At 29.6% G+C, this 13583-nt stretch overlaps 2 protein-coding genes across 10 annotated transcripts in view; one reads left to right on the forward strand and one right to left on the reverse strand.

Moving 5' to 3' along the window:
- Positions 1-8554, forward strand: part of Rab3-GAP (Rab3 GTPase activating protein) — a 60995-nt gene extending 52441 nt beyond the window's left edge. For both annotated transcript variants that reach the window (XM_076456636.1, XM_076456635.1), the window contains exons 26-32: positions 121-191; positions 1034-1069; positions 4112-4186; positions 5119-5343; positions 6122-6481; positions 7069-7221; positions 8164-8554. In XM_076456636.1, coding sequence (XP_076312751.1) covers positions 121-191; positions 1034-1069; positions 4112-4186; positions 5119-5343; positions 6122-6481; positions 7069-7221; positions 8164-8328 — 1085 coding nt within the window. In that variant the 3' untranslated portion in view covers positions 8329-8554. The remainder of the gene's footprint in view (positions 1-120; positions 192-1033; positions 1070-4111; positions 4187-5118; positions 5344-6121; positions 6482-7068; positions 7222-8163) is intronic.
- Positions 8555-10845: 2291 nt separating this feature from the next.
- The window catches only part of IleRS-m (Isoleucyl-tRNA synthetase, mitochondrial), a 51765-nt gene continuing 49027 nt past the window's right edge, over positions 10846-13583 (reverse strand). For 4 of the 8 annotated variants that reach the window (XR_013014301.1, XR_013014299.1, XM_076456639.1 and 1 more), the window contains 3 exons: positions 12724-12868; positions 12251-12424; positions 10846-11180 (listed from right to left, as the gene is read on the reverse strand). Coding sequence is in view for 4 of the 8 variants with exons in the window: in XM_076456639.1 (XP_076312754.1) it covers positions 12276-12424; positions 12724-12868 (294 nt within the window). In the remaining 4 variants the exon portion in view is untranslated. Of the gene's footprint in view, positions 11181-11996; positions 12425-12723; positions 12869-13583 lie in introns of those variants that run through there. The other 4 variants (XR_013014300.1, XR_013014298.1, XM_076456638.1 and 1 more) reach the window with 2 other exon arrangements.

Consider the following 13583-nt stretch of genomic DNA (forward strand, 5'->3'; position numbering starts at 1 on the left):
ATATTTAGGTTATATAAACTAGGTGATTAATAATGTGTGTACTTTTAGGTATATTCTGTGTAAGTAGCGAGTTATTATCTGTCAATTATGTTTTGAAATCAAGATTTTTATGTTACGTAGGTGTTGGCTGTATGATGTGGAAGACATTCCTTATGAAAAAGTTTGAGGCTTTGGCAAAATTAATGGAGAAGGCAAGTAACTTTCATTACTGCAAATGTGTTACATTTAATGTAGCAACCAAATCTGATGAACAGTCTAAAGTAAATGAAATGTTTAATCAATAACTTTTTAGAACAATTTATAAAAAAAAAAAGGTACTGAAGTCTGAAGTTTTGTTAAATAGTTTCTTTAACCTTTAGCATCCTCTCACATTCAGCTGAAGAAATGACTGAAAACTGGTTGTTGTGAATAGGAATACCACATTACCATGCATGCTTTTGTACAGATGATAGCATGTCAACTATTTTTTTTTTTAGCATTCTTTAATTTATAATTCATGTGTTTGAATAGTTGAATTAATATATGACCTCTTTGACATGGGAAAATTTGTGCAACAGAAAACTGTCTTTCATCTGAAAATTTTTTAAACTCTTTTTCTGAAGAGCTTGAAAACAATTATCACATTAATTTGTGTGTAAGTTCTCATAATTAGTTCTTTTATTTTTTACCAAATCTACACGTTTGTCTATATATGATAGGACAAGGGTCACTGTGTATGTTATCAGAAGTGTAATTTTCTTTAGTTTGTTAGCTAAGGTTTTCAAAATCTTGAACAGCTCTAAATTATTCAGTGGTAGATATGTTTAGATGTGCTTCCAAATTTTGAAAAGTGGTATTTTAAAAGCTATATGTGAATTTTCTCAAGGTATTGAGAACCCTAACCATTAAACTGAGGAAACTCGAAATTAATAATAACTTCACATATAAATTAAGAAAAGAAATGAACTGTGACCACTGTCCATCTAAAAATAATTTATTATGATTATAATAATAATAATATTAATAATAATAATAATAATTATTATTTTTTCAGGTTGGAAAGCCTCCTAAAGAAAGACTTTGTAGAAAGGTAATATTTAATCTTATTTTGTGTTTTCTCTTATGATTAAATTGGCTGTATTTTTGTTTTTTGAATCTCAAATTTAAAAGGTTAATTCTGTCTGGGACTGGTAACTTAATTGTGACTTTAGCTTTAACTCTTTCACCACAAGGTAATTTTAATTTTAAGATTAAAAATGCTTTTATGCATCAGAAAATATTCAAATTTTACATGTGAAATCTTTTTAACCTTCAGATAATTGACATTTTTTCAGAAAAACTTTATCGGGTATTTTTACTGGAAATAGATATAAAGTACACTTTTTTTTTGTTCTAGAATGATTATAGATTATAACACAAAAACACATGTTTAGTCTAAATAGATTTAATCTCATTACATTATACATTTATATATAATTATTATTTTTATTTTATTGACCTTTCAGCCATGCTTGACTAACATTACAGAAGATGGAATGACATGGTGCACATGCACTCATATTACTAATTCGAAGAATATAAAACTGGCTTCACAAAGTTATCTGTTTTGGTTGTGTTTTAGTGCACCAATATTTTGTGAAGTACAGTAATATTTCAGTTATATATGTGTATATATATATTGTTATTGCATAAAAATAAGTTATTAAATTTGTTATTTTTCTTAAAACATAGGACAGTTAATAAAGAAGTCTTAAAAATAGTTATTTCTTCTAGTCATGACTTGGATTTCAGTTGCTGCTGGACATAAGTTGCTAAGTCTTTTAAAATTTTGCATGTGGAGGATATGAAACAAATATTTTTTTAGGTATTTATATATATATACGTGTGTGTGTGTGAATAACCAAGTAAATCATAAATTACTGTATCGATACCATAGAATTCCACTATAATTTATCAAGCTCAGTAACTAAGCTGTATTTGGGCCAAAAAAATATGATTTTTTGAGGTCATTAATGTCTTACCTTACTGCTTGGAACCTAGTGTAAAACAAAACAAATTCTCACATAAATGCTGAAAAAAAACCACTGGGGAGACATTCTGAACTTTGGGTGAAGTAGGTTTAAACAAGTATTTTCAAAAATGAAAGAAGCAGGTGGAGCAACTTTGGTTGAAATATCTCAGAAAATGGGAAAGATAGGACGGTCTTATCTTATATTCTTGCTTGTTAATATTGGTAATCTTAATCTAAGTATCTAATTTGTATTTGGACATCACACACATGTAATACAAACCAAAGCTGCATTCAATGTACCTTGTGACACCCAAAAATTGATATTTAGGAATTTTTTCAAATATTTGCTTTTAAATTAACTCTCTCAGTACAGGCTTTGTTGGTTTGATCCATCATGTGATCTGTTTGTACTTGTTCAAAGACCATAGATTTAATACCACTAACTTTTAGTATAGTATGTACATCCTCATGTGGCAGCCTTTTAGTAACTAAAACATTGTAAAACTTTCATATACAAAATAAAATATTTTTTGTGAAGTATTTTTGATAAACCAAAAAACGATTTTCTCCATAAAAATAACAAGTATTTATTTTGAATGGTCAAAGTGCAGTTATTTTCATGTTAAGATTAAAAATACTTTTCTTTATCTCACAAATCTCAGATTTAATTTGTGTAATCTCTAAAACCTCTTTTTCTTTTTGAAATGACTTCAAATATGATATGAGATATTTGTTTATCCAAAGTAGCTTTAAACTCATAACAAGATACATCTGTTTATAATTAACTTTTATTGCTCTTTGAACCATGTTGTAACTCTTATTTTCACCATTACAAGTTGTAATTCACTTCGAGAACATGCATCTTATGTTCCATTATAGAATTACATTATCTATGAGCTACTCCAAGCTGCTTGCATGTATGCTTCAAGAAATATTTTTATTGTATTAATTTACTTAATCTAACATTTTACCCAAACATATCCTTGTTTGTACGTTTTTGTAACTTTAATATTAATAAATAAAGAATAAACATGAAATACAAGAAATACAGTAGGTAACAATGTCTCCTTTTTGTGTGTGTTTGTGTGGACTGTTGATGACACTTAACCCTACTTTTTTACACTATTGGTAGTAATGCACAAACACATTTTATATAATTAAATAATGCACCAAAAAACGTAGAATAATAATGTGTAAAAAGCAGACAATTTTCTTCAACTATCATAATTTTTCTGGCTTTCTAACTATGTGACAAAGGCCATTACAAATTATTCCAAGCTAGTCATTATTTTTCCTGTGGGAATGAAACTTGTACATAAAGAGAAGTTGACAATTCTCTGTTCATAAAATAACATATATGCCATTTGATAGATGAAAACCTTGGCTTTTTATTCGTTATAGATAATATTGAATTAAATGTAAAAGAAAAATCCTGAAAGAGAGAATGTGATAGGTGGATGTGGCAAGAGGGGCCTTATTTTCTATTTGATGGCTCTGTAACCAAAAGAAATAGAGCTATAAAAGTTATGGTTTGTCTTAGCAGTGATGATTTTATAGTGAGTAATTCACGTTGAATTTTGTACTTGTTAGAGAGGTGGTGAATAAAATAGATAAGGTGGGATGCTAACAGAAAATATGCCACCTTTCTCACACTATAGGGAATCAGGATTTTTTAAAATATTGCCTTATAAAATTAAGAACTTAAAACTTGTATACTTTTAAACTATAGATTATTAGCTATGATTTTACGTTATGCTATTTAGTATTACACAAACAGAAAGTAGTTTAATAAAATTTTGAATGCAAGCTATTAAAACCTCATGATATGCATAATAAATGATATCTGGGCAGATGTGGTTAAGAAATTAATTAATGTATAATACTAAAATTTGAATTATAATATATTGTTTGATACCAGTTTTATTGGCATAAATGTATAAAACAGTAGTTCAATAAAACTTTGAACGCAAGTCTACAAACATGATGTGACCTTTGACCCATGAAAGTAGTAAGACCAATGTCACTAAGGTTGATCTTGACCAAATTTTTATGCAAACCTGAAATAGAAGACTTGTGTCTGAATGATTGTGTGATTTTTCAGCATGATGTTTATTTTTTCAGGAATTGAAAATGAGTGACATATACATTGAAAAGTTTCTGGACTTCTGTTGTCAGTTGTTGTGCCATGTTTTAGAGGTCAGTATCAAAATGCGTTCAACATTTTTTAAAAAGGAATCAGCAAGATACATTACTTTTCGATAAAAGTTTTTATTTTATTCCCCTTGTGAATGTTTTTGTTTTAATTTAAAAAAGTGTCAGTTATTTAGTTCCAGAGTTCAACCACCAGGCTTCCCTCTAAAATTTTTTCAGTGAAAGTTTAACTTGTTAATGTTAAAGACTACTTGATAAAGAGTTTTACTGTGAGCCACTGAGAGGTTGTTGTAAGAACAAAAAATACATGATTTTGTTAAACATGTTAGTCACTTTTGAAGTAACTTTAATAAACTTTGAAAAGTAATTCTTAAGAAAGATTAAAAACAATACTATAACTAAGAGAGGTGTTATCACATTTTCAAGTATGTGTGTTGTCTTTACTCTTAAATGTTTTCATTCTTATTATTAATTTCATTGGAGTATTTAGGAACATAAGTTCTGGTTACAGATGACAGCATACTAGTAGTATAATATATAACCAAGTCACTTTTGTTTATTATACTGAATTGATGAAGTTTGGCTTCTTTTAATCTTTGTAGCATTTGCATTATCAAGAATTTAACTATGTGTAAATTCCTAATGTAATGGTAAACTCGTATTTAAATCCGAGACAATAACAAAATTTTCAAAATTAATTATGAAAACTGTTGTCTTTCTTAAGTACATTAAACTACAATTTGAGAAATACAATTTTTTCAGGCTTTTAATGCCTTTGTGTTTGACATATTTTCCAAAGAAGCATGGTTATTTGCATCACACACATAAATATTTTTTTAATGTAGTGTCTGTTCATGTTATCATAAGTATATATTTTAGTGGTTTATGTTCAAGTAAATGTCCGACTTCTAAAGTAATGAATCACAGCCTTAGTTAAAGTATTCGTTTTGATGTCACTCTTGTTGTTTTGTATCCAGACAAGCATGGTTTCTGAATCCGAGCCTATTCCCTTGTTTCCTGTAGAAGAACTTCTTCAGGGTCAGGAAATCCATGGACAGACTCCATTAGTAACCCTTGCCCTTGGTCAGAAATCATCTAATTATAAATTGGTTGATCATCACCTCCATTTAGCTACTGCCATGTTAATGGTCATTAGCTTCCAAATGAAGTCTGTTAGAATTTTGTCCATGTATGATACCATGGTAATAATTTTATACTCTCATGCTACCAAACCTTTATAGATGGAAAAAAATGATTATTTTATTCTGTTTTCTTGCAGTTAAAAATATTTTCTAATATTAATAGTAAAGATCTTTTGATGTGGTTCTATCAGGAATAGATATGTCTTTTTTATTACCAGGATTTTTCATAGGATTTGAGAATATTCTTACCCGAGGGAAAAAACATGGGTTATACTTTTAAGCTGTTTGAACAAAAATATTTTTTTTTTGTATTTATTAGAATTAAAGAACCTATAGTTTATATAATATAATAATAGTTAAGTTCGTGTCTTTCTTCAAAATGTGAAAGCACCTTAGTATCTACTTTTATATCTGTGTACACTTCATTTAAATGGATGGAAATACAATGTACAAGAACATATTAAAAACTTATCAAAATTTTTAAAAAGGTCTAATGTTAGGTCCTGGAACAAAATTATAAGTTTATTAATAGTGTTAAGTATAGTAAAGTTTAGCTCTAACTAATGCAAAAAATGCACTGAAGTTAGTGTTAATATATATCTTTATTGAACATAGGCTGTTTTTAACTAATGTTAGGCTTAGGATATGTGAACTTACAGAATTCAGTGCCTGCATTTAGAATTCTTTCCAATTATTCTAGAAATTCTGTATTTAAAGAAGTACTGTTGCAGTAAAACTACTTTGTCTACAAATGGTTTTGAGTCTCTGCTAGTTCATAATTATATAGAAAGGATATGGTATGCACAAAATAGGAATTTTGTTAATGTTTTTTTGTTAGGGAAGGAATGCCTTTTTTCATGAACTCAACAGCAGTCAATCAATAAAGTTAAATACAGATGTGATTGACACACAGTTAACGAGGGCTCGAACCCATTTCTTGCTTCGAGTAACTTCTGCCATTGCTGAAAGTGTTCCAGAATCCATACCGGATAACATTTCATTTCCAGTATCGTTGAGACTTTCCAGAACTAGCAGTCACTCTGGAATATGCATGAGTTCTCCTGGGCAATCTCATGCGAGTCGCTGGTTTAGTCGAACGTTAGACCTGGCACGAGGTTGGGGAGTTAATGTAGATGAAGTGAGAAGACATTACGTTTGTGAACTATACTCTGGGGGATATGACTCTCTTGCTGAGGAAGTGAGTTTTTTCTTTTTTGTGTAAAAGATATAATCAATCTTGCACTAATTTATTTTCAGTGTTCTAGAATGTAACCATCCTTTTCAGTAAAACATGAGACTAAGAATATAACAAGATGCTCCATCTCTTTGTATTGAAATCAAATTATAGTTTTATTCATGGATCTGCAATAAAACATCAGGCACATTTAAGTAAAGTACTAATTTCATTTAGGACTTTAAGCTTCACAAGTACGATGTATCAGAACAAACTTGGTTAAACAGATATAGCAGAAAAAATGGAAACTTATTCAATAAGACAAATTAGAAATATAAATCAAAGATACAAGTATATATAATTAAAAGTAAGTTGTGTCAAACCATTTAAAGATGGATTAGGACATTAAATTGATCAAAAAGAAAAAGTAACTGTTGTGTTTATTTTATATTAAGAAAATGTATTGCTAAGTTTTTAATATTGTATAGAGTAGAACTATTATTTATTTTATAAATACCAGGACAATCTGTATTTTTTAAATTTACTTAGCAGACAGCAGGTACATTTTCAGACAGGTATTTAAAAACTCGTGTAATCATTGTGTTTTCCAGGCCATGGCAGCTGTTGCTGACCGTGTGTTACTAGGATCACAATTGCTCCTTTTGGCTGGTCAGAGAGTTAGACATGTCATCATTGGACTGACAGACACTGCAGAGAAGTTGGCTCAGTTATCCCCAACATTGTCCACTTGGCTAAAATCACTGGTATACACAGCTTCTTAATCTGTTGTATTGTGAATATGATACTGAGTTAGTTGCTATTTTTGTTACTGATACTACTGTAGAAATATTTACTCTGAACAAGTACTACATGATAGTATGGCACTGTTATGTGGAAATAAATTAGTTGGTTATTTTTCATGAAAAAGAGCAAAATTACACAATCTGAATTAACATAAAAGCATAACTATGAGAAGGAAAATGAATTAGTTTTAGTAACATAAAACATGATGATGGCCTGATGGTTTAACCAACTATACTTGAGAGATTTTTTATTAGTTCCTTCTTTTAAAGTATATTAAAAGCTGGATGAAATAAGTTCCATCAGAGTAAATGTATGAACTTTAAAAAAACTGGTGCTGAAAACATTGCTCAGAAGCTGTGGTAGTTAAATATGTAGAGGGAGTTGTATATGGACATAAATTTAACTTTTATTACTTAAATTGATGAAGGAAAATTGTTCTATAAAATGCTCCTTATTAGAAAGGCTACCTAAGAGTATTTGTTTGAATTTCTTTTTAGGTTATTAACCTGATGGGTAGGGACCAAACTATACCTTTTATAGAGTGCCATTCAACAATGTATTATATATTTGTTAGTTATTAACTATTCATCTTACTTAACATTGTTGGTTTAGTAACAGTTTGTGGTAGAGAACAGTAAATACCATATAAACTGAACAATATACAGATATGCAAGTTGTGTGACAAAAATATTTTTATTCATCACCTTAAGGTCACCTTGCACTTTGATTAGTCTGACGTTATCATTTCACAGATGTATTTTGCACTCAAATACTTTTGTAACACAGTTTCTATGGACTGAAACCGTTATATTTGTTTAAACTTGTGACATGATACTACTATATTGGTTTATTTATTTAATTTAGAAAAATAAAAAGTAAGCTGAAATGTTTTATTTATTCAGGATACAGAGGGATTACGTTGCACCAACCCTCCTCTTCAGAATACAGCCTTCCTTGTTGGTCATGTGATCAATTGCCTACCCGAGAATCATGGTGAACAGGAAATTGCTATTAGTATGTTAGAAACCATTCAGAGTATGACAGATCAGAATAATATCAACTCTTGATGGTTTTCCACATCAACTTTGTCATGGCAAAAATAAAATAAACAATGTTTGCTGCTGTCACTACTGAATTTGTGATTATTGTACATTTTTCAATATTTACTGTAAGGTTATTTTGGAAATGGCCATTCTCCCTACAGCGTCTTTATGACTTAAGTGATTAATTCTGTATAATTATTTACTCCTGTATCATGCTCTTTGTATAAAGAATGTCCTCTAATTCTATAAATTAGTATTTTGTAATTACTTCCTGCAAGAAATGTTATTTTAAATATGAGAGATATTGGAAATATTTTTTAGAAAATTTAATACACTATGAATAGTCAAATTGAAGTAAATTTTGTAATATACTGCAGAGACATACAAAGAAACTAAATGGTAACCACTGTCCACTGTATGTATTTGTTTGTGTATATATACAGACATGCACATTCTACTCTGAAAATTTCAGACACACTCAATTTGTAAAGAGTGAATACATTGATTCTGTTTAAATTTAATATTGGAAGGGGCAAAAATGTGCTTGTTATAAATGGCTAATAATAGTCCCATGAAAATTATTTTTAAAGTTTTTGCCCATTATTAAATGCAAAAAATGTTACAATCATAAATTTTTGTCTCATCCCTGTGTTAAATGAATGAAGGCCACTTAAAATAAGCTGTTTTAATATTATGTCCAAAGGCAAGTGAATTATTAGAACCCTAAATCATCAGATTTTTTCTGTTGATTTCACACATGTCCACTTCTTCCAATTTTCAAGAATGGATTTAAGATATTCAGCATGAAGAAATTTCATTATTAAGAGGTTTAAGCAACTCTGAAGCTGAACATACAAGCAACAACACAGCCCAGACACCTTTCATAAAAGTAAACATATAGATATGTTATTTTTCAAGAAATCATTAATTCCTCATTTTAAATTATTGTAAAGCACTGGCCTCCACTTACCCATTTGTGAAATGTAAGAGTCTTAACCCTATCACTATGAACTAAATCCACCCAATTTGTAACCATGTATATCTACATCATTTCACAGATAAACTTTACGCAGCTTTCATATACAACATAACAGGTTTTTAAATTATTATGAGTTTTTTTAAAGATTTTTCTTAAGTTTTGTTTTCAGAATTTTGACTCTAATAAGTAGACTAATTTTGATTTCAAGATTAAAAATACTTTTGTGCATTAGAACATTTTCAAATTTTATATGTGAAATTTTTATAACCTATATCTTGTTTTAAAGAACTACTGTATATCTATCTGGGTTGGTTCAGGTTGAGCAACTTCATAACCTGAATAAAAAATTGGAAAATATATATAAATTATGCTTCTTTTGTCCTATAATGAATGAACCTTCTGCAATGAAAACATTTTTAGATTAAATTTTATAACATTATATACACACACACAGGGAAGGGTTTAACTGGAGCATCACCTGTCCTTTCAAAATCTTATACTTGTGTCCTGTTATTTTCAGAATATAGCACAAAGAAATAGACACTTATCCAATCAGTTTCCTAGATGATCTGTAAAATTTAGTAAAATCATCTCTTACCCATCTTTTCTGAAGGTAAAGTACACTTAACTTTGTGTTCAAGAATTTATCCTAGTATCCTTTCTTGGAAAGGAAACCAAAACCCAATACACAGTATTAACTAAAGCCTAATCAGTGATTTATAGTAATTACTTCTACTTGAAAGTAGTTGCATGTAAATTCAACCTAAAATTCTATTAACTAAGCTACTACCCACAGCACTGATTTGATGGCTCAAGTGGTTTATCCACCACTATAATAAGATAATTGTCTTCATACATCCTACTGAGTTGGTTCCCATCTATATTAAATATGAGGAAGATTTATTTACAGTAAGTGTGAGGTAATAATGTCACTGATAAATATCTGTCCAAATGATCCAAGTCCTTCTGTAGTACATCATGTTCAATGCATGTCAAAATAGTTAACAGTTTGTCATCAGCATATTTTCCTAATTATATCAATACCATTAATGTAAACAAGAAAATTCAAAGGCTAAAACACTAATCCATAAAGCATTCCAAAGTAACAAATCCACTTTATCTTGACTCAATTTATACCAACCCTTTGCTTTCTCCCATTTGACAACCTACAATTCAGTTATCTAGTCTTTTTCTAACCTCTACCAAAGTGGATTCCTTAGCTCATATTTTGTGTAGCACTTTAAAAGCTCTTTGAATATTTAAATCCACACAGTTTCCATCATTGGGCTGAGAAAATTTTTTATGTAGAGGAGTGAACGTTTCGACCTTCTTGTGAACCTGACGATGACCAAAGGTCGAAATGTTGTTCACTCCTCTTCGTAAAAAATTTTCTCAACCCAAATGAGCTGTTTTTACATATATATTTCTCTACAAGTGGGTTTTCTCGACATCACTGGATAATGTAAAATTCTGTAAAGAGTAAACCTTTTTGTAGTTCTTCCAACTACACAAACTATCAAATTTTATAATAACTCTTGCTTTCTTAAAGCACTATAAATGAATTTGCTAAAACAAAGTATTTTAATACTGTATCAGGAATACAAGTAAACAAGCTGTAAAACGTTTTGATCATCAGACAATTATATAGAAATTGATAGTATACCCATAAAGTTAACAAGTGACTCAGTCAGATGATATGACTGAATTTAAGGTATGATGAGAAAATGAAAGTAATAACTATTATTAACATTGTACATTATTTGACTTGCATATTTTTTTCAATATTATGTTTATTATGGAAACAACCTAATTGCAGTTTTCATCCATCCAGAAGACATTAATCACATGAACTGACCACTCTGTTTGAGGTATCTATCCTTGCATCTCTGTCTTGAAACTGTTCCATAAAATGATAAGAAAAAAGTAATTGACCAAATTAGTTATATTTTACTACTTAGTTATTACAATAAAATTGCTGTATTACATACTATCCACTTCTGCAATTTCTAAGATATCCATTTAATATGGTAAGTTTTTAAAATCATCATAGTGCTGGTAGTGTAAAAATGTATCACCTGTGAGTCATAAATATGTCATTAACAAGAAAAGCAAAGTAGCCAACAGTTTATTAACCTGAAGATAACCTAGGTAGGTCAAAATATTGTTCTCTGCTTATGAATCAGTGTTAATACCCATACCAGCCATTCCGAGATACATTTTTATTTCAAGTGGGTTTCTCATCATCAAGCGTTTGTCTGTTTGTTTAGAAAATTAAAGTGTAACTGTAAGTACATAACACTTTTATTTTAACCACACAAATCTCGAGTTTTGTATTGGCACATCAGAGGATAAAGATCATAAACTAGTTATCAAATCAACAGTGTAACAAGATTTTGTGATATAGATTGTTTATTGTTCGATCACTATATTTACTAAGTATGAAGGGGCATCAGTTTTGTGCATAGATTTTAGTCTTAACTTCTTGATTTCTGTTTAGGTTGTAATCAGTGTTATCTTTAGCAATCTCAGCATATGCACACCTAAATTTAAGTATTTGTGTATTTTAACAATAATTTATTATTAAAGTCTATGCATTTTTAATCTTCAGTATAACTAAACTTTAAATGTAACAGCTGTTTCAAACTGTTTAATATTATTTGTAATCTTATTATTTTGAGATTTTGAGGCTCAAAAATATCTTTCTGCCACAATGTTTTCTAGTACTAGAACAATATATTCAGTTTCAGCTTTTATCCTTCACAAATGCTTGTATTTCTGTTTGGTTTTCTTTGCCACTACTTACATTCTTAAAACTATAAAAATCCAAAACAACACAAACTGATAAATATATATATATCTAGCAGGTATAAAGGTTCTTGTTCATATATACATTCAGCAATAGTTTTGAAGTGACAAAACCTCCTTCAAGTGCACTTAATTCATTAATACAGAGTAGCCATAACACACCCACATCATGTAATCTAGATACGTATCACTCTGCCTGCTGCAACTCCAGAACATCTAAGCAATACGGGCAAGGATTTGCTACTCTATTTGCTGTGTAACGCCGACATCTACCACACAATGCTTTCTCAGCTGGAAAGAGTACCACTGTAAAGTTCACTTCTTCCATTTTTCCTCCTAGATGGACACACAACATTATGCAATAATTTCATTATCTTTTGAAAACATTAAATCTTTTTATAACTACTCTTATACATGGAAGGAAAATTATATCTATATACTCACACTGTCCTTCTTTGTCATTGTGATCTTTATAATAAATAGCAACAAACTGTATACTCCTTCCTGTCAGTGTACCAGAATATACAATTATTATAACATCAATTATCTGTATGTACTCTCACTTGGGTAAAAACTTATAGATGCAATGTTCAGATTTTGTTTTTATACAGTAAAATTAAATAGTACTTTCTGACCTGTGCTGTACATGTTCACACTTCCATGTTGAAGACTGGAGTCTTCAGGAAGCAGGCTGGGTGGTTGATCAGTCAGCAAGACATGAGACACCTGAAGAAACTCGCATAAACTAGATTCACTCGTCTTAATCTCAGACTGGAGTTTCTGAATGAATAACGATAACAAGGTATTTAATACACACCTTTAATGTGTAAGAAGAATATCATGTAATGATCCAGTTCCTTTAAAATCCAACATGTAGGAATCAGAAGCCAAATGTTCATTCTTACTCTGAATTAGCACAAGGAATAAGTTTTAGAAATTGATGAAACATGCTACAATACATAAACTTGCACACAGTTTCAAATCCTACAATAAACTGTAATCAGATCCTAGTTTTTCCTTCACTGGTACAAATCACAAACTAGACATTTTTAATACTAACTTGATATTAGTTCACAAATAAAACCTGCAATGATTTTACAAGTGTTTAAGTCAAATGTTACTTCTAAACAAGTTCATATAACAATCAATTTGCTGTTACAACCATATGTATTTGTGAACTAAAATCTTTGAATTGATGAAAAGTAGAAAGAAATTTTGATAATGAAGAGATTGAATTGTCTTAATAACCCACAAGTCAGAGATTTGATTGATTATTTACTTCTGTCCAGATTAAAGTCAGTGTATTATCTACAGTAACACAATTCAGGTACATCAATGACAATTTTTCAAGTTTTATCTCTTTAATATGAAAATACCTCACTTGTTTACTGAAATATGATAAAATATTCCAATAATAAAGAAAAACTTTTATTACCATAGCTTTCTCATTTTAAATATTTCCTACTGATGATACGATACAAAAATATACTTAATG

The sequence above is a fragment of the Tachypleus tridentatus genome, chromosome 9 (assembly GCF_004210375.1).
Source record: "Tachypleus tridentatus isolate NWPU-2018 chromosome 9, ASM421037v1, whole genome shotgun sequence".
Lineage (NCBI taxonomy): Eukaryota > Metazoa > Arthropoda > Merostomata > Xiphosura > Limulidae > Tachypleus > Tachypleus tridentatus.